Here is a 21,423-nt window from a genome sequence, read left to right as displayed (position 1 = left end):
ACTGACACAAGATGGCGCTAAACATCTTCTAAAAACTTAACTGTAAACACTTCTTTCTTAAAGCCATCTTCACCAACAGTATTAAAGCTATGACAGTTTTTGAGAGCATGGCTCCATGGTATAATTTAGCTTTTATACGTATAAATACGTATAAATACATATACATGTTTCCTGTCCACTTAAACGTTTCCATCATATTTTTTTTATTTATTAATTCATTTTACAAAATATGACATAAAGAAATTTTGCCTCACAGTTACCTATCAGGAGATTATATGTGTAGTAAATAATACAATACACATTTCTTTGCGAGGCTTTTTGACAAACGTTCTGATTGTACCACTGCTGTAGTATTTAAAGTGTATGCCTGCAATAAATTATAGCCATCTTTACAAATAACTCTCAAGTATTTGTTCAGATGATTCATCAACTGATCTAATATGTGATGGGTATTCTGCTGGTTACTGGATTAAGGGCTCAACCAAGACTCTTTAAATCATGACCAAAAACAAACAGGAAACCTTGTCGAACCATAAACAAATGTAATTATTTTTTAAATTGTATTTATTTATTTATTTTATTTTAGTACCAATTCAATAAACAAGAGCACAATCTTGCCAATCATCCTGTGCTACACAGTTGATCTTTCAAATAAATGTTGCTCACACCGTACTGGCATCTTCCATGTCTTCACTCTGTGTGAGAGAAAGAGATACAGATTTATTGACCTTTACTATCACCCCCCCACCCCCCCCAACAACTAACCCTCACCGTAAATACAGCCAGTATATTTTCTTCTCACCTCTGACATTAAGGATGGTGGAGCATTCGGCTCGTCCCAAGCTGTTCTCTGCAATGACGCTGTACTCTCCCATGTCTTTGGGACCCACACGGAGGATTAACATGGTGCAAACTCCACAGGTGTTGGAGATGTAATAGTTGGTATTAGTGTTTAGACTGATGTGATTTCGATACCATGTTATGCGAGGTTTGGGGTTTCCTTTCACTGCACAGCTCATATAGCATTCATAACCTTTGGGTGCAGTGTGCAGCTTCAGTGGAACAATGAAGGATGGGGCACACCGCAAATCACAGTCCTTCATGGTTGGTACACTTACTAGAAACTTTTCTATGAAAGAGCAGACACAGTATTATCATTTTTTTCTTAAAAAGTGAGTATTTGGACTTTATGATTGTTTGAGATGACAAACACACCTTTCTTCTTCTCCACCTCCCAGGTTGGTGACTCAGAGGGTGCAGATATGCCCATGTCATTTTTGGCATAGACCCGGAAATGATATTCCCTTCCATGCATGATATTGCAGACTGTGAACTTGTTATTGAAGAGCCTGTCAGCCACTGTGACCCACGAACGCTTGGTAGAGTCCAGTTTGGACACGGTGTAGTGGAGACGGTCATCACGCTTCTCATCAGGAGAAGGTTCCCAGATTACTGTCACAGTACCAGGCACATTTTCTTCCAGTTCTACTGGTCCAGGTGGTTTTGGATCATCTGCGAACAGTTTTACTTTCATCAGATCCATCAGCTTTTGTTACGAAAAGATGTTGCAAAAGAAAACGAGTATACAATTATAGTTTTATTTTACCTGTGACCCTGACTTCTGCACTTAATGTTTCCTGCCCTACGAGATTTTTCACCAAAATGGAGTAGATGCCGGAATCAGAGCGCTCAGAAGAAGGAATCAGCAACTGGGAGGAGCCATCAGAGTTACTGATTGTGATCCGCTTTGTAACTGGCACATTATCCTTTAGCCAGATAATTGCTGGCTGAGGAGAAGCCTGTTTAAAAAAAGGAATATCTTCAACGTTTTCTTTTATTGCCTCACCCGTTTCGTTTTGCGAAACCATGGTTTGCCTGATTTTAAAACTGAAATATCATTCTCACCTCAAAATTGACTGTGATCCTGACAGAGTTTCCTGCCCGCACAACAAAGAAACTCTTCATCTTGTTGTTTGTGAATCTTGGCCTCACTGTAGTGGTGACAAAATAAATAAATAAATAAATAAATAAATAAAAAACAAAAAAAAAAGGTTTGTACCATATTGTAATTTATCATGGTTCGTAATTGGAATGAACAAAACTATATAAGAAAAGATAAATCATCACAGAAATGTTGTATTCTACCAAGAACGAGTGAATTTTCTGGGGGGGGTAAAAAGTTTTATTTAAAAAAAAAAAAAAATCATTCTTAGCAGCAACAAACCAACAGAATCTGAAATATCTAAGACTTGTTGACATACCTGGTGAAGGCATTGCCAGTACATAGTTGGGCAGCTCCTCGGGCTCACTCTCTCCTCCATCATTAATGGCAATCACTCTTACCCAGTACATGTCCATGGATTTCAGGCCTTTCACACTGAAGGAAGTCATGATGATGGGGGTACTATTACAGCGGGACCATTCGATACAATCTGCTTGCCGAATCTCAACAAAATACCCTCTTGCTTCATCCTGTATGCCTGGTTTGTCTTCTGGTTTTGTCCAAGTTAGGACCAAGTGGTTGTAGGAGGTTTCTGTCACCTTAAGGCCTGTAACTTTACCAGGAGGCTCTGGTGTAGTTCAAACATCAGATATTTAAGTTTTGACTAAGCGATACTTGTTAATACATTTTTTTTAGTCTTTTGTTTCATGTAGAATAGTTGCAACACTTACTCTTAGGATCTCGTGCAAAAACAAACTCTGAAGGGCTGCTAAATTCACCTGCTCCTGAGAGATTTATGGCAGTAACTCTGAATTCATATTCCATACCCGCAACAACATCCTTCACTGCATATTTCTTTTCTACAAAAGAGTTTACATGGAGAAAGACAGAAAGAGAGGAAGGGAGAAAAACAACAGCAAAAAAGAGTCCTGTTATGCTCTAATGTCATCAGGTCCATCAGATTAAACTGAGGTAAGTTAAAAAATACGCACCTTTTATGAGCTCATCATTGGCATTGACAACAGACCAGAGATTACTTCCCTTCTTTCGTTTCTCCAAAATATAGCCCAAGATACGTGAACCTCCCGTGTTACTTGGAGGAGCCCATGAAAGATTTATACAGTCATCAAAAGCGCTGGCCACTTTTGGAGGTGCTGGAGGGCCAGGGAAGGCTGAAAAATGCAGAAACGAAATAGATTGTGCTGGTAATGGTTACAATCAGAAAAAAAAAAAAAAAAAGCTTTTTTGTTACTTGAGACCAAAATGAAGAAGCAGCCTTGAATCAGAGCACTGTAATTTATGTAGATAAAACAATAACTGTACATATAAACATTAATGTTTTAGCTATGTATGTTCATTTATCAACGTGTACTATGCTGAAATGATTAACATCTAAACTGATAATTGATAAGTTAATTTCATTTACAACACCAGGCTTCACACCTCCTCCAAGGCTAAAAAGGTCTCTTATTTTCATAATGCAGTATATGTATATCATATATGTATATCATCCTATCTAGGTTTCTCTCTCGGTGGTAAACTGTCCCAAAAATTCCTGGCTGTGGACTGTAATCCAGATGGATCCCAAAGTTAAGTTGTGCCAAGCCCCATCACTGGTAAAAATTTCATGGAAACCTCATAACTTTTTCAGTAATACCACTAACAAACAGACACACAAACAGGTAATCTGAGCCAACTACATATCCTCCTAGACAGAAGTAATGGTTAATAATGAAAAGAGTAGTTGTTTACTGCGCATCACTTGATTCATCAAGAAAGGAGAATATGGCCAGTAAAGCACAGTAGGGGGCAGTAACGCCGCTTTCCTACCGGTTGATGCATTTTGAACCATATTTTGGACATGCCACAGAGAGGCAGAGCAGATCTAAATAATGACGTTTGCTGCTTAGATTAGCTGCATCAGTTTCAGGGTCCTGTTAGCTCGTTGTTACACTGTAGGCGAAGAGTCATTAGTGTTATCAGTTGTAACACCTGCGTTTTCCAGGCTGCTCTGAGGGAAAACAAGCCTCCATTCCCAGAACACCGGCACACAGGGACAAATTCACTGGTAAAATTTGTTGTGGCTGGTTATATGTACCCGTGCCTGTATTTTCTATAATTAACTATAAAATCATTTGCATTGATACAAGCTACTTATGCCACTAAATTATTCCACTAGTATAAACTTGAGTCTTTTAGGACCGGAAACTGATAAAACAGATGCTTGTTTAGCTATCCGTTTTAAGCTAAAGCCTAAGCTATAACTTCATGTGTCATTAAAATTCCTCTATGAAATACAGAAAACAGGCGAGCTTAAGTCCATAGGTGGGAGTAAAGAAGTACAAATACTTCGTTACTGTTTCAGGTATCTGTACTTTACTTGAGTAGGGTTTTTTTTTGTTACTTTAACTCCCTACTTTTTTAAGTGTCTGTACTTTGTACTCCTTACATTTTCAAAACAGGCTCGTTACTTTTGTTTTAAAGCATTTGGATCGAGTTGTTATTTCGAAAAAACATCAAACCGATTTCAGAGTAAAAACAGAAACAGTCACAGAAACACATCAATGGCAGTTTGTTTATTAATCACCAGAGGATGTAGCGTAAAGAGATATGACGTGTGCCAAAGTCAGGATATTTTTCTTTCTTTTTTGTGTGTGAAAACATCGGAACTACTGCAGGTGTCTGTAAGTTGCGGTCCTTAAGCATCTAACTCGCCCTACAGAAGATCAGCGAGCATAGAGGGAGTGACGGAGGTAAATTCAAATGCAGCGTTTCTGTAAGCTAAGGAAACACACAAACTGTTTGTGTGCAGTTAAGCAACAAAGTGTGTTGCTAGCTAAAGGTCCGGCTGCTGTATTTCACAGGGAGAGAAAAGAAAGAGAGCTAACTTCACTCAGAGATGGAGAAAGATAAGAAAGACCGGACAGGAGAGAAAGAAGAGAGGTTAGATTAAAAGGTAAGGACTGCTCAGTTGTATTGTATAAAGTAGAAATGTAAAGCTTACATTTAAGTCATGTTTTTATATCAGATATTTGGGTCAGTACATGGGATTTTTTTTAATATTGTGAAATGCTGCAAATGAAATTGAGACAGACTAAGTGTTATTTTAAAGGTTGTATGAAAATACTTTGCAGTGTAGTGAATTTAAAGTAAGGAAAAGTGTGTGACTGGTGCACCATGGCTGCGGTTTCATGGCCAGAGTAAGGTTAGATCAAGTATAGCAGAGAATTGTAGATGAGTTTTAGCAGATGATGCTTAGATTCATTAACTAAATTCCACCTTCATACCCACTTTATAGAATCTAGAAAAAAGAGCATAAACTGCTACACTGTCAGTGTAGAGCAGTGGTAGGGAACTCCAGGCCACAAGAGCCGGTGTCCTGCAGGTTTTAGAACTCACCCTGGGTCAACACGCCTGAATCCAATGATTAGTTCTTTACCAGGCCTCTGGAGAACTTCAAGACATGTTGAGGAGGTAATTTAGCCATTTAAATCAGCTGTGTTGGATCAAGGACACATCTAAAACCTGTAGGACATCGGCTCTCGAGGCTTGGAATTCCCTGCCCCTGGTCTAGAAGGTGGAAATGAATTTGACTTTGAATCTGAAAAGGACTGAAAAGGCTGGTCATGTGGCTACACTGCCAGGATCATGTTTTATAAATTAAAAAAAATATGCTTAGTTTTAACAGCTGGTGAGAATAACTGGATTCAGGTGAGGACCATTTCAGGCTTGTCAAAAATGACAAGTCTAGCCAGTATTTCTGCAAAGCTGTACAGACAGATGGTCCAGAGGGACACTTTAAAGTATTTTTCAAGCAGATCTGCAAACAGTAAGTACTTTCTTTGCATTATGCTGTGCAGTGGTTTGTGTGTGTTATGTTTTAGCTGTGAGCTATAAGAGAGCGAATGCTTGTTTTAACCGTTTTATAGTTACCCACTGTATAGTTTACCCACTTTGTAGCCTATGTGCCATCATCACATATACACTGTATATCTCTTACAAGTAAACTGATTGGGAGATCACATTTGGCTTTTAACTGTATGTCAGCAACCTGAAGTTTTGACTGGCAGATTTTTAAACCTTTTTGAAAACTGGTGACAGTGAGCAGTCACAAGGTCGTCTATTTGGCATTTCATAATGAAAAGCTTCCTTTTCTGTTGAAGACAAATGAATCCCACAATAAAAATCAATATATGAAGTTTGCATTCTGTTATTTCTGTGTGATTGAGCTTGGTGAGTAGTCAGCTTTGCTTACCAAGTGTGCCAGCTTGCATTTCCTCAGTTTCCATAACTTCGCTTGTGCCTTCTGCAGTCACTGCTCGGATGCGGTAACAGTATTTCCGCCCTCGCTCTACGCCTGTGTCTCGGTAACTGGACACACCTGGTATTTCCGCTATTTTCTTCCAGGTGTTTCGCCCCATTTGCTGACGCTCCATTATGTAGTTAATCACTGGGGAGCCACCATCATCCTTTGGAGGGCGCCATCTAAATTCAATACATGTAGCTGAGCTCTCTGTTACCTCTGCAGGACCCAGAGGTGGGGTTGGTTTGTCTGAAATGGCAATAAAGTTTTATAGAAAGTATGGAAATACATTTACAATGTTCATAATAGAGACAGTATTTACGTAGAACTAATAATTACAGGACTTTTTAACAGAAAAACAACTTTGCACAAGTTTTCAAATCAGTTGTCAAATATATTACGAGGGTATGTCAGTCGAGATTTTTACTGCTGTTTGAAACCTATATTTATCTGTTCAGCTTCTGCATTGTCCATAATTCACTCACCAAGCACAATAAGCCGTGAGAGTGCCTCAGTGAAGCCGTGTTCATTTTTTAGCTTGATCTTGATCTCTCCTGTGTCCTTCCTCTGGCATCTGCTCAGAAGCAACCGGCTTTGGCTTGCAGATTTTTCTATCCTTGTATTGTTGTCATCTTGGAGCTCTTCTCCTTCTCTGAACCACTGAATCTTTATGGGTTTGTGTCCAAGAAAATGCAATTTGAAGATGGCATTGTGCCCCACTTTAACTGTCTTTGGCTCAGTAAAAGCACTGAGGTCTTCAAGGTCAAACCTGGGAGGATCTAAAGAAGTTTTTAGGAGTTGGAGAAGTATTATGTTATCCGTGATCTGCTTCAACATTTCTTTATTAGTATGTCTGTACATTTTCCATTTAAAGTTTGCAAAATGTCATGCTTTAATGAGCAGTTCTCAAACCTTTGACATTTATCATTGCCTCTGTTTTACGGCCATCTGCCTCAAAACGGTATTTTCCAGAGTGCTCTTCCGTGCACTTGCTTATGACCAATTTATGAATTGGCCCATCTTTAGTTATGGAGAAACTTTCATCTTGGAATATCTGATAGGAAAAAGAGCAAACAGTTAAAAGTAAAGAAAAATTAGGCTTTCAAAGGGGGCTTCTTGTCCAGCTGTGTGTGTCTCCCACATGGGCCTAAAGTACTTGAACACTGGCAAAAGATTTGAAGTAAATTAAAGATGAACAGCTGTTCAGTGAAACCGGTGATGATTTTCAGACATCAGTAATGACACTCTTTATTTATTAAATGTCAGTTTTGAGCTTTTAAAAAATTTAAAATACATCAATAAGGAATCAAACTTTAGCGAGGAATGACAGAGTGCTACATTTACATACAGTTAGGTCCATGAGAATTTGGACACCGACAGTGTTTGTAATTTTGCCTCTGTACACCACCAAAGTAGATTTTAAATCAAGATGTAATTTAAGTAGAGACTTCCATCATTCATTTAAGAGGTTCAGCAAAATGTTGCATTATGTTTTGGAATTACTGTTTTTATATATATATATATATATATATATATATATATATATATATATATATATATATATATATATATATGAGTCAGCTTATTTCAGATACTCAAAATTAACTACCACAGGTAAAAATATAAGAATAGTTGGATAAATATCCCATCCTATCCTGAAGTTTAGAGGGGTATCACCAAAAGCTGTGTTTCCCACCTAAACTCTTTTAGATGTTTTCAGTCTTATCTGGTGTTCTTGTTCTTCAGCGTAACCAGTGGTTTGCACCTTGTTGCACCTGTCAAATGCAACTTTAACACTTGAAATCAACTCCAGATATTTTATATGCTTAATTTGTCACAGAAAATGTAGGAACAAGCTCCATCTGGCTATGAAACTGCTTGTTAGTGAATTGTCCAAATATCTTTAATCCTCTATAAAGGCTATAGGCAAAGCTACTGCAAAGCTAAAAGTTTGCACTTCAATGCACAGCATTTTGTTAGTCAGTTTGTTGCAAGAGCGAGCTTGCAACAAACTGACTTCATTCAGGAGATGCAAAGACAGAGAAAAGACTAGAACAGACTGGAAAAGAAGGGGATCTAACAGGGATGAACAAGAAGCAAGAACTTTAAATATAAATATAGTACTCAGAGGCTCTCAAGAATCTGAACACAAGGACAGTATCTCAGAATTCTAAAGAACTAAACAACAAGTCTCAGGACAATCACAGTGTTTGCCAAAAAAATGTAACTGTCCAAATACATATGACCCTAATGCTACTTTTTAAAAAATTTTTTTTTTATTTTGTTGCTGTTACAATGGACCTGTTTTCTTTTTTTTTCTCAGTTATGAATTCGTTAGGCATGGTATGACAATTTATTGATCCGCTGTCACAGTAACTTGGGTGTGTGGGTGAACACAGAACTGTACCAGAACAGAAATATAACATGTATATGTTTGTTTGACTAACCTGTTTGCCATCTCTGAACCAGGCTCCTTCACAGTCTTCACTGCTAAGCTTACATGTTAACTCAGCGATCTCATTGATGATCGCACTGACATCAGTCAAACCACAGATGAACTGAACCCCTGGATCTAAGAACAGTTAAAATGATTTTTGGAAAATCTTGGGCATGAAGTGTGACACCAGTCAATACACTTTAATGGATTTTGGATATTGGTAGATGAAATAAATTATAAATGTATAATCTTACAACAACAAGTCTTTTCTATCTGTAGATCAGTTTAGTTTAGTTTAATATAATAGTTTTATTTTATTTTTTTCTTTTCCATCCACAAATAAATAGCTGAAACTTTAATGTTTCTTTCACTATCTATCAACAAGTTCAGAATGTTGTTCAGGTATGTTTATGCGGGTAAAGGTAGTCATGTCTGTGTTAATAAGACAGAAATACAGTGGAATAATTCAGCTAATTGAGTTTTACATGTTTAAGTGTTAATCAGTTTAGTTAAACAGATTATTAATTTAAAAAAACATCAAAAAACAAAAAAGAAAAACCCTTCTGGTTTAGAAGAATTCTTTGTCTCCAACTTACCAACCACCAAATCTTCGATCGGAGGGGCGTGTCTTTTATGCCTCATATGTGTTGAAGATTCAGTCTCATCCTCAGTCTCGTCACACCTAATGTCGTCTTTCAGACTTGCACTTTCACCTTTAAAACAAAAATCTTCTCTCAGCTAGAAGAGTTCTTTCAAAATCATACCATATATGGTTTTAAGCAAAACATATATCCAGGAATATATCCTTGAGTTTCCTCATGGAGGAAATTGAATCATACAAATTCCCCTTGCAATGCCACACTAATTGTGCTCCCTTACCATCGAGTGCATCCTTTGGCTTTTGGTCTTGCTTTGGAGAAATTGTGTGCTTGTCCTGGTCAGTAGCGTCTTCATCCTCATCATAGCAACTTGATTCATTTTCACTTGCTAGTTCTTTTGGATCTGTGTCAGGTATTACATGCACAACTTTATCCAGTGAATTTTTAAGTAATAATTTTGATGTTGATTTTGTTCTGCTGCATTTTATTTTCTTTGATTAATTAAGAAAAATATAATTTAAAAAGTGCTAAGGGACATCTTTCTGAATTTTTACACTATTGAAGATAAAGCTTCTATGCTAACTGTGTCATTTGAAGCTTTGACAGCAATTCTCATGGTGCAATATCACTTAAACTTAAACTGTTTTACAATAATAATTCACGACTATAATTTACAAGTGCAAATAGAAATGGCCCAAAACTTTGTAAGGGTTTGAAACAAAAGTCTCAGATACATATTGGTTACATTTTATTAAAAAAATACAAATAAAAGAAAATGCATTTTGTAATTCAATATTGCACAAAAACTGACAATAATAAAGCAATAAACAGTTTTTCCATCTGTACATCAGTGTATTGGGGTTGCTGTGGCTCAAGAGGAAAGTTGATGCTTAGATTCCTGGCTGCTCCACTCTGCATGATGGGTAACATACTGAACTCCAAGTTGCGATCTGATGTATTAATCAGATTATGAATGTGTGTGAATGTTAGGTACAAAACATCAGGTGCAGGAAAAAGTGCCTGTATGAATGGGTGGGAATAGGTAAATGGGGCATGCTGTATAAAGTGCTTTGAGTGCTTAAGTGGAGTTGAAAAGTGTTTTATAATTTATATCTACATATTTATATCTAATACACATAAGTATAAATCTTGAATAAGATATAGTGCATTTTCATGCAGTCATTCAGCCCTTACCAGATGTTTGTTGTTTCCATTGGACTTTCTTTCTTTTCATTTGTTTTTTGACAGACCCAGTGGAGTTATTGTTTCTATCAGATTCCCCCAGCTCTTGTTGACTAATGGTAAGCATTTGAGACTGGTCTGCATCCATAAATTTGTCAGTTGACTCTGGACAGACACAAAACAAGATTAAAGGTCAAAATATTTATTTACATATTTAGACTTTTCGGTCTATAACAAGGGAATGGACACACGTACTGCTTTGTATGTTTCTTACCAATTACTCTGATTTCTGAGTCACGACTTTGTTTTAAGTATTTTGATTTAGTTGCATGTCCAGTGAAGTTCTTAGTCTCCTCAGAATAATCTTCTTGATTTTCACCTACCAGTTAGAAATAAAAAAAAAAATGGTGATTTTTTTAAAGTCGAAAGTCTTTTAAAAATATTTGTTTTTCAGAGAAGATTTAATTTCCAGCCTGCACCAGTACCAGTAAGCAACTATGTCATACTTAATGCCACTGAAAAATAAAAGATGGCTTATAGTTGGGTAACCAAATATTAGCCAGGAACGACACAAGTTAATACACTCTGTTAATCTTTTGAAATAAGTAGCAGTAAGCGTGCATGTTTTATCATCAGCACAGTTTTAGCCACACTGCCTATTCACTGCAGTGCTGGTAGTAGAAATGCTTTGGTAAGACGTGAAGGGTGAGACAGAATATGGGACTGATAGGAGTGATAGGACAGTTTAATGGAGTTAATTTTAAGGAGATAATAGATTTTGTTGAGTTTTTGCTCCAAAGGACAGGGAGGGTACTGGCAGAGTCAGAAATACATGTTTTTACCTTGTCCAGTAACTTTACTGTATTTTCCACCTGTGCTTAAGATTAAAGTCAGTTCTTCTAATGCCAGTTCTTCTAAAGATAGTTTGTCGGTTATATGTACTGCTCCGTATTTTGCATTTACTTCTGCCAAGAGCTTCTCCATCTCCCCTTGTATTTTTAGTTGCTGCTCTTGGGCCACTTTCTCAATGTCAGTCCGTGCTCCACGAGCCACAGTAGTTTTACGGGGTCTCCTCTCACCACCAGGTGCAGGATTACTGTCAGCTTAAAAGTTAGAAGTACAACGTAATTAGTTATCTAATAATAATAGTAATAATAATAATGATGATGATAATATGAAAATAGCAATGGTTAAGGTAATGTTATACAGTGATACCTTCCACAACCAACCAGGCATTGCAGGATGTATTGCCAACCACAGCGGAATAGATGCCTTTGTCCAGCATCTGGCAGTCCTTGATGAGGAGCCTATGGATGAGTTTGTGGTCTGACATAGTTAAATTATATTTTTCTCCATCCTCCAGGATGTTGCCTTTGCCCATCCATGTGATGTTAGGTAGCGGGTGTGTCAGGACACACTCAAACAAAGCATCCTCCCTTTCTTCAGCTTTAATCTCTTGAATTTTGATCACAAAGTCGACTTTGGAAACTACAAAAAAGTAAAATATTATATTCATGTGATTTTCTTTTTGATATAATATATGTATCATCAGTATTGGTCATCTTCTATTCAATTAGAGAATGTAGAGAACATTGCAAGACTATTATTTGGACATGATTGTGTGCTTCAGTACATTCAGTGTCAGCTGTTAAAGTTATGTTACTGGATAAATATAATGGCTACTGTCTGCTTATGGGCTAGTCAGTAAATTTTTACAAGCTTTAGCATATGCACATTTGTTTAAAGTCGAATGTACAACAAAAACAATATGCAAATGCCCAAATGCTTATGTTCTGAAGACTCTTTTTTTTTTTTTCCAGGTCTAGCCATAGCTGGTTTTTAAACCTACATTTAAACTCTGCAGGGAGTATGAACTTTTCAGGATCCATTTGAGGCAGCCCTGCATTTCGAAGGTTGGCCTCTTGAATATCCCCCTTACAAAGCTCTGTGTCCTTTTGCATCAGGCCATCAATAGAGAAATTCGTTGTCCTTCCAACACTCTTTAGACTGTGTTTCCCTGTTTCATTTTCATCATAGGGAATTATATCATCCTGCTAGGTACACAGAAAAAAAGAACCTTCATGTCATGATGAATAGCAATGTGGTATAATGATACGACTTCTATAAAAATTGAAAAGTACACTGTGCTGGAAGCACTCTTTCATCAAGGACTACGGAACTTTATGATTGCATGTATTATGCGTTTTTAATGAAAGTCAAAATTATCAACATTTTTCAGTTGTTTTGAAATCACAGCTCCAGCGTATTTCTGACTCATTTACTGCTTTGTATATTACTTACAGTACTTACACACAGTACAGGAATCAGCAAATTGATATCTCTGACCTGGATTGTTGGTTACTATTTTAGGAAATTAATACAAGCATTTTTTTTTTTTTTCCTTTTTTGGTCCTAAATGAAGAGATCTCAGAAGTGAAAGGAATGCAGTTAATAATATGAACACTTAAAAAGATGATATATGCCTATGGCTAAGTGTATACACTCACTTTAGTAGGTAATGATGTTTGGCCCTTGGTTAATGCAAAGTTTAACAATAGAAAATCGGAAAAAGGTTACTTCTTCTGATGAGTCTCAATTTCTGCTGCAGTATTCAGATGGTATAGGATCAGATTTTCAAAGCATGAGAGCACTGATTCATGTTGTTCAGGCCGGTAATGGTGTGAAGGGGGCATTTTCTTGGTGTACTTTGGGGCTCTTAGTACAAATGAGCCATTCTTTAAATGCTACAACCTACCACGTCCATACCTTTATGACTGCAGTTTACCACTCTTTTAACATCTGATTCTAGCAGGATAACAGGCTTTGTCACAAAGCACGGATCATCTCAGCCTGGTTTCTTGAACATGACAGTGAATTCACTTTACTCAAATGGCCTCCAAAGTCACCTGATGTCAATCCAATAGACAACCTTTGAGATGTGGTGGAATGGGAGCTTTGTTTCATGGGTGTGCAGCCCGAAAAAATGTGCAGCAACTCCAATGCTATATAATCTCTGAGGAATGTCTGCAGCATGCTGTTGATTCTATGTCATGAATAATTCAGAGGGTACAATGGGCTCCAACCTGATACTAGTAAGGTACCTAATAAAGTGGCTATTGAGTGTAGTTAATAGTTATTCTGCTGATGTCATATTTGCATTTGAACTATCAACATATTGTTGCAATGCACAGTATGAGCTTGGTGAGTATTCAGAAAGTGCTTCATCAGCAGCTGAGTCAAATAATAATTGCACTCCATGACTGACACCTCAAGAATTTACTTATTAATTCTGAGTTTTAGAGATTAAGATATCGTATCCAGTGTGAGAGTTGGGTGTTTTTATACCTTCCTCTTATTTTGTGATTTCTCCTTCTTCTTTTCATCCAGTTTCTTGAGAATCAAATGTAAGTCTTTAACACCAAATTCTGAACAGATGCGCTCATAGTCGTTCCGGTCAGCTTTTAACATGGCATCCCAGAACCTTTCATCAGATTCTCCATCTGCTCTCTCTACTTTACTGAAGATAACAGGAAAATATTAAATGTAATGTATTTAACTGTCAAAAAAAAGGATCAGTTAGGGAATTAATCCTTATATACTCCTGCAGAAATGTCCTCTTTTAAAAAGTATTTTAATAGGTTACAGTTCTTACCTCTTCTTCAGCAGTTTTCTGAAATCTGCTGGATTTGTTGAAGCTGAAAACAGCAAATGAAATTCAAGTTTTATTTAAATAAATACCAGTTTAAAAACACTGAGTCCTATATCATTTTTGTAATAAAAAAATAACAGAACTAGGCCCTTAGACCTACAGTGTTTGTCTTGTTTTTCAGTGTCTGTCATTATAAGCTTAAATAATAAGAAATGTTAAAATCTACAAGAGCACTCCACCAATAGAAAAACTCTTCCAAATGCACACTAAAAGAAAGAAAGTACAGAATCCTCTTTAAAAGTATTTAATGGGCAAGACTTACCCTCAGTCACAGTTAATGTTGTTGTGCAGACAGCTTTTCCATATTCGTTTGCAGCAAAGCATTTGTATGTATCTGTTTCTGCAACAGACACTTTGTGAATCTGGAAATATTCATTTATGTGTCAATTCACATACAAATACATTATAGATCAATACATTCATGAGAAAAAAAACAGTATCAGTACTAAATACTTCAAGATCATCATGTGGAATAATTTATTCACTCACCTCTAATATATGCTCCTCAGTTAATTCATCATATTTAGTCTGAAATTTTTCCTTATCTGAAAGAGTTCCCTTAGCTCTTCTCCATGACACATCTGGTTTTGGATCCCCTGTCACCACAGCCTTGAAAACAGCTAATTTTCCTAAAAGACATGTCTTCTGTTTAATAATGTGAAAGATATTGCTGAAACCAAAAGCAACAATATCTTTCACTAATGGATCAGTTTTAATGGTCAGTTATAATTTAAAGCACCCACCTTTCTCAATAGTTACTGCCACTGGTTTACACTGGAAATCAGGGGTGCTTTTTCCCTCTGGCATGTTTACTAAATACTGCGTGATCATCACTCCAGAGGTCTTAGATCTCTTCCGAATAGCAGCTAAACAAAATGGGGGGGAAAAATAAGAAACTGAGTTAATCATAAGAATTAATCATGAGTTTGCTGGTTTTGATTGAACTAAACGGATTTCTTTTTTGCTACCAGCAGATGTCAGAAATGTCAAACATTTTCCCAGTGACAATTAGTGTGTTGACAGCAACAGTAACTTTGCAAATGGAAAGTACAGTGCATAAATCTTACTGCTTTTGATTCCAGGTTTAGTTTTCAGTTTTTCTAAGTTATACCAGCTCTAGTAGCACGTAGGGTAATCAATTTATGTTCCTTAATTTTGGAGATGTGAATAGTACAAAATCTTGTCTGTCGGCTATGGTTCACGGTAACATCTATCGCTTGAAAAAGAACATGATGTTTTTCTTGGATATCTTAAATGTGTATTGCTTTAGAATGGTACTTTACATGGTAATTAGGACAAAAAAAAAAACTCTTAGAAAACACCAGTTTCACAAAGCTGAAGGCAATGTCCATACCCTTTGTTTTTTTTTTTTTTTTTTTTCTTTAACATGACTAACATCCAAAATTTAAATATCTTACATGTTGAATTCCCCTCACTGTCCACTTTATTAGGTAAACCTTTTAAACTCCAGCGTGGACCCTCTTTTGCTTTCAAAAGTGACTTAATTCTTTGTGACATAGATTCAACAAGCTGCTGTACACATTACCCTTGGATCTATAATGATATGATAACAGCACACAATTGCTGCAAATTTGTTGATTGAACATCCATGATGTGAATCTTCCCATATGGAAAAGAGATATATAGATATATAGATAGATATATAGATAGATACAGATATATATCTATCTTATAAAGTTTGTATCTGTCATGTGTGAAAAGCATATATGAGTGAAAACGGATATAAGATCACTTGAAAAATTATATAATGAAACTTGTATGTTTTGGATACTTACTAAAACAATGTATGAAAGTAATGAGAAAGTGGCCACTTTCATGAGTAATCACATATAAGTTTTTACTATTTCTTTTCCATATGGGTTCCATTCGACCATATCCCAGAGTTCCTCTTTTGGACTGGGATCTGGTGACTGTGGAGGCCATTTGAATACGATGAACTCATTGTCTTTTTTCAAGAAATCTGTTTGAGATGACTTGAGCTTTGTGACATGGTGCATCATCCTGCTAGAAGCTGGAGGCTGTGGGATCGACATGGTCAGCAAGAATTCTCAGATTGGCTGTGGCCTTTAAATGATGCTCAGTTGATACTAAAGGGCCCACAGTGTGCCAAGAAAATGTCCTCCACAGCACATACAGTACCATCCGAGTCTCATCGGAGAAGCACGTCTTCAGCTGTCCTATGTTGATGAGCCAGTCTGATTTGTAGCCTCAGTTTCTTGTTCTTAGCTGACAGGAGTTTCACCCAATGTAGTCCTCTTGCTGCTGTAGCCCATCTGCTTTAAGGTGCAATGGTTTTTGCCTTCAGAGATATTCTTATACATACCTTAGCTGTAACAATGGCTTGAAGCAGTCTAGCCATTCTCATTTGACCTCTGGCATCAACAAAGCATTTTCACCAAAAGTACTGCTGCTCACTGGATATATTCTTTTTCAGACCATTCTCTGTAAACCCTATACAACCCTGGTTGTGTGGAGAAAATCCCAGTAGCTCATCAATTTCTGAAATACTCAGGCCAGTCTTTTCTTCCTCATTCCAATGCTTGGTTTATGAAGTGACCATGTCTACATGCCTAATTGCATTGAGTTGCTGCCATGTGATTGACTGATTAGATATTTGCATGAACAAGCAGTTGGAAAAGTGTACCTAACAAAGTGGCTGATAAGTGTATATAACATTCAGAAAAGCTTGATATATGGTATGTTCGGCAATTTCAATATAAAATAGTGACCCAGACAATTTATCGTCAAAAAAAATGTGCAGTGTGAATCTCTTCACAGTCAAATGTCAGCTTCAGCTCACATTCTGTACTAGACTATGGACTAATTCACTCAGTCATTTAAAAATCAGGCCATGAATGAATTCTGTGATCCTCTGCCTCCCTGCTTGGCAGCTGAACATTTCTTTATCAGGTTTTGAATGTTCAAAGACAAAGGATCACACAGGAGTCAGTAAAGAACAACATTAATCCAGGGATTAATGATTATTATGACAAGGACAGAAATAGGAGAGCTGCCACCCAATCAAACATGTCACTGCTTTGACAAGGTAGTTTTTCAGGTTATCAATACAAAGGTAAAACAGGTCACAAACAGACACAGCATTCAGTAATGCCTAATGTATTATTCATTGTTTTTTCCATTATTCAGCATAATGGCTCTTTCTCAGTATTATGTTGATACGGCACTCCAATGCATTGCAACCTCAAAAAACAGTAAGTTTGTCCGACAGAAAATAAAACAGTGTTCATTTCACCTGTCTTGTTTCCAGACACCTCATTAAAATGCTGAATATATTGATGAACAAGGGAGAAACCTGGGTGAAAAGAAATTACATTAGATCAGTCTCAAATACACGAGGGAATGCTGGTTTATGCTTGTAGGACAGTAGGTGGTATACATATGAAATTGTAAAAAGGAGCTGAAGACATAGTAAGGCATAATGTGGAAAAGGAAAACTCTTAAATGCCTGAATAAAACTCTAAGAGAGTTACAGTAAAAGGCAGCAGACAGGTGACTTTAATCCAGGGATGTTTTCTTCTCATCCTCAGTTTCAAGCCTTAGAGAACAGACTTTTAGTTAACTGGCTAAATGTCTTTAAGTTCTTAATTTAAATTCTTAGTTCATTTTATAACTTAACGGAGAAACTGCTCTATGTAGCTTGTGGGTAGTTCCAGTGTTTTCATATGTGACACCACCTGGTAACAGTGCAAGAAAGTTATGAACACAACATCGACATATTATTTAAGTTTTGTTTCTTGCCACCTGAAAATCCAATAATTGCTTTCCTTCAGTTCTCTTTCTGTTCTGTACCAACTCCTGAGGGAAATATCTGGCTCTTTAGCTGCTAAATGTTCCCCTATGTTCACCACCTATTCACTGATTGTGTCTGTCTGTTATTTGGTGCTAAGCAGGGCTTGTCCAGGGGTTTTCCTCTAGTTTTTCTATTATTGTCTTGAAGTCTAAGCATTACTCATTTTGCTTACAAATTTCAAAGTGTTTTTAAAGCCATAAATCTATCAGTAGGTACACCATATGGTGGTTTTCTACCTTCTTAATTGTTTATTTGACTGTAGCAATATGTTATGTTTTGGCAGGATTAGTGACAGCTCATTTCCCACCACTTTTGGTGATTAATTAACTTGTGCACAGTTTGCTATATATGAGACAGTAATTAAGTTTGCCTGTGTCAAAGATTAATGTAGGCTTTTATAACAGATAGTCGGTGCCAAATAGTTTTACCCCAAAGGCCTACTTTATTGTCAAAGCATTCACTCAGGATATAAAAATACATTTTTTCTTCTATATAATGCTTTTGGAGAATTTTTAATAATACAACACAGCCTTGAATATTCCTGGCTGAAGTGAGGGCCTAAATCTGGCAAGGATTAAGCTTGTAAATAATTCAACAAATATTTAATTCTTTAGATACAATAAAGCCATCTCTTACACTTGGAACATTTTATCTATTGCAAAAATAATACCAAGAGAATATGACGGCAAATTGTGCCTAATAGTGATTGATATTTTTCTTCTTAAGAAGCATACATGTAATGCAAAACGAAAGAGTAGTAAGAATTGTAGTCCTTTACATTGTCTGTTTGCAGTGGTCCCCGTGCTCTTCCCTCTTTTCCACATTTTGGCAAGAGTTAACTGTCAAAAGGCGACCTAGAAATAGAAAGTGAATATGATTAATGCAACAGTAGTACTAGGAGTACTAGAGTGTTATTTTGCATAATCTTTGATTTGATAAGCAAGGATAATCCAGTGCATTTCTTTAAACTCGTGAGCCTAAACGCATTATATTAAGGGATACTGTAGGGAAAATACCCAGTTAACATTTTCTGGGCATTGCTTTACAAGTGATGACAGCTTATGTTATGAGGAAGATGATGCTTTTGCATATATTATAAAAGCACACCAAAAAACAAAACAAACAAACAATAAAAGAAAACAAACAAATATTGAAAACCATCTCTCTGATCCACTGTTCTTCAGTAGAAACCTAATACTCCTCTGGAGGGCATCCTCTAAATACCCAACTTGTTTAGCTTCTGTCACTTCATAAACTGAAATCCACTTGGATATAATAAAGATGTGAAGGTTAACCTGTGGTCAGGATGTAGCTTTGGTCACACACAGTCTCAAACAGACAAACAGAGAAAAGGGTGTTTTACCTGTGTACCGCTCTGTGTTCACTCCCACTGAGACTGGTTTATAGATGCGTTATAAACTTGCTGCCTCCTCGTTTTCACTGGATATTAAATCCTTTGGGGGTAAAATGTTTGATTTTCCTGTCTGCAAGCTTGTGCCTAGGTAGTGACTGTCAAAGAGAGGCTTCTTCTGATTAGGCAGATGGATGCTCAGAGCGGGTGGGTTATTATTAAGAGGGAGTGGGTGGAGGGAGCGGGGGAGCTGGTGGGTCAATGGATGAGGTAAGGCAGGATGAATAGCCGAATGGAGAGGGAAGGGCTACCAATGACAAGTTAGTGGTGAAGTTTATCTCTCACTGCGGTAATTACTGATGACAGCACACTCATCTTTCACAGAACAGCTGCTGACAAGAAAATGATTGGTGAGTTCATTTTGTTTGTGTAGTCTCTGATTCTTACAGATACACACACACACACACACACACACACACACACACACACACACACACACACACACACACACACACCTGTAACTGTCACAGTGAAAGTATCAGTGGGGATTTTAATTCCAGTTAAGTAATTGTTCAAAATGTATTTTACTGGCTTTTTTAAAGAAACAGATTTCAGTTTGAGCTATCATCACAGGCTGATTTTAACCATACTGTATTAGGAGTTGCATAAAATTTGCCATTTGAGTGGTGGCTGGCAGGTAACTGGTAAAGGCAGGCATTAATTTGGCCTATGAAGCTATGAAAAGAAAGTGACTCAAAGCCATATCTTTTTATTAAACTTTGAGGTGGTATAATGTTGAAACATATTCAGTTTAATCCCGCTTTGAACTGTACCCTTGTCTGGATATTAGTGAAGATCACATGTTGCGAACAAGGTACTTATCCCTTGTCTGCAATGTACTTCTTATGTTACGATATATTACATAATCAAGGTTATGACATTTATAATCCCAGCATAGCTCTGAAGCAGTTGTGACTTTGGAAAGGGAAGATCAAATGAAGAACAAGACTCTGATTGTCTCAAGGTCAAGCACCAGAATGTCCATTGCATTTGTCACACAACGATTTAAATTGTGTACAAGGGTCTTTAATGTGCAATGTGAAATGTGGACAACTTACAGTGCATGAAATTAATGACTCAAACAGATGTAACACCAGCCGGTTGTAAACATCAATAGCTGAATTTAACACACTTTGTTTGTGCAGTTGCTAATCTAATTTTCATATGGGAGGGAACTATATTTAATTCCTGTTATGTTCTTTCCATGGAAACCCATGTGTTTATTTGACTCGCTAACAGCATGGCAGTGCTGTTCAGTTCATTAGCCTGTTGGTCGTCTTGTACACTATAATTGTCTCAAGAAACAATTACTGAAGAAACATTGACCATCATATTGTATTTTAAGATTTATACTTACAGAGTCATATGAAGTCTTGACCACTCCCTATTTCTTTATAGTTTGCTTGGAAAATAAGTACAGTGATTTCTTGACACGTGCAAACATAAATGGAAATACACTAATAAGGTAAAACCAGACGTTTTACAATTCTATCCAGATTGAAAGTTGAATGACCACCTTTATTCTTTAGCACAGTATGAACTCTCTCAGGCAAGCTGTCTTGTCTCTTAGTTGAAGTAATCTTCAGGAATAGTTCTCCGACTGTACTTCTGCATTTACAATTCCATCAGTTTTGACATCTCCAACAACACTGGATGAAATGCAGCCCAAACCATGACAGAGTGTCTGCCATGTTTTACAGATTGCTGTGACTGATTTTCAGTTCTTGTGCAGTTTAACCTACCTCACCTTTTTCTTAAAGAAAATCTTAATTCACCATCTCCCACTGAGACCATTTCCAACGAGGCTTCAGCAAAAGGTAGCTGGATCAACAGAAGGTCCAGATTCTGTTCTATTTTTTAAGGACATGGCATTCAGGTACTGTTCATCTGCTGCTTAAGTCTGACTTCTTGACTTCTTTTTTTGCACAACACTGTAAACATGAGTAGAAAATAAATATCCCGTGCTGCTACCAAAAACCAAGCATAATTATGTTATCGTGCAAATATT

General features: G+C 36.9%; 1 protein-coding gene across 2 annotated transcripts; it reads right to left on the bottom strand.

Moving 5' to 3' along the window:
• Positions 1 to 546: 546 nt before the first annotated feature.
• On the bottom strand, positions 547 to 19,508 carry LOC147306097 (immunoglobulin-like and fibronectin type III domain-containing protein 1). 2 transcript variants are annotated; one of them, XM_086278236.1, is made up of 27 exons: positions 19,368 to 19,508; positions 18,783 to 18,858; positions 17,447 to 17,506; positions 14,916 to 15,038; positions 14,662 to 14,801; positions 14,435 to 14,534; positions 14,116 to 14,158; positions 13,809 to 13,980; positions 12,313 to 12,517; positions 11,679 to 11,951; positions 11,306 to 11,566; positions 10,738 to 10,842; positions 10,476 to 10,628; positions 9,562 to 9,684; positions 9,279 to 9,395; positions 8,693 to 8,817; positions 7,158 to 7,299; positions 6,731 to 7,024; positions 6,198 to 6,494; positions 2,935 to 3,114; positions 2,674 to 2,802; positions 2,262 to 2,570; positions 1,906 to 1,991; positions 1,607 to 1,799; positions 1,216 to 1,512; positions 803 to 1,129; positions 547 to 695 (listed from the first exon to the last, which is right to left on the bottom strand). In XM_086278236.1, exons 2-27 carry the CDS (start codon positions 18,826 to 18,828, stop codon positions 691 to 693), a joined length of 4,305 nt encoding a protein of 1,434 aa, XP_086134362.1. In that variant the 5' UTR covers positions 18,829 to 18,858; positions 19,368 to 19,508; the 3' UTR covers positions 547 to 690. The 2 variants fall into 2 exon arrangements, with proteins under 2 accessions (XP_086134362.1, XP_086134363.1); XM_086278237.1 differs by having other exon boundaries at positions 12,313 to 12,514.
• Positions 19,509 to 21,423: the final 1,915 nt, after the last annotated feature.

This window comes from Aulonocara sp. 'chitande type north' Nkhata Bay, linkage group LG20 (assembly GCF_057382095.1).
Source record: "Aulonocara sp. 'chitande type north' Nkhata Bay isolate Kocher_YH1m ecotype deep benthic linkage group LG20, A_spYH_male_GT1.1, whole genome shotgun sequence".
NCBI classification, from domain to species: Eukaryota; Metazoa; Chordata; class Actinopteri; order Cichliformes; family Cichlidae; genus Aulonocara; species Aulonocara sp. 'chitande type north' Nkhata Bay.
This window is presented reverse-complemented; position numbering and strand designations above follow the sequence as displayed.

Bases quoted from the DNA above. Each gene is read 5' to 3' on its own strand.
- LOC147306097 (XM_086278236.1), bottom strand. From the start codon at position 18,828: ATGTGGAAAAGAGGGAAGAGCACGGGGACCACTGCAAACAGACAAT. The intron at 13,981-14,115 runs GTAAGAACTGTA...TGTTATCTTCAG, and splicing joins AGAAAACTGCTGAAGAAGAG to TAAAGTAGAGAGAGCAGATG. The intron at 7,025-7,157 runs GTTTGAGAACTG...AAACTTCTTTAG, and splicing joins GGCAATGATAAATGTCAAAG to ATCCTCCCAGGTTTGACCTT.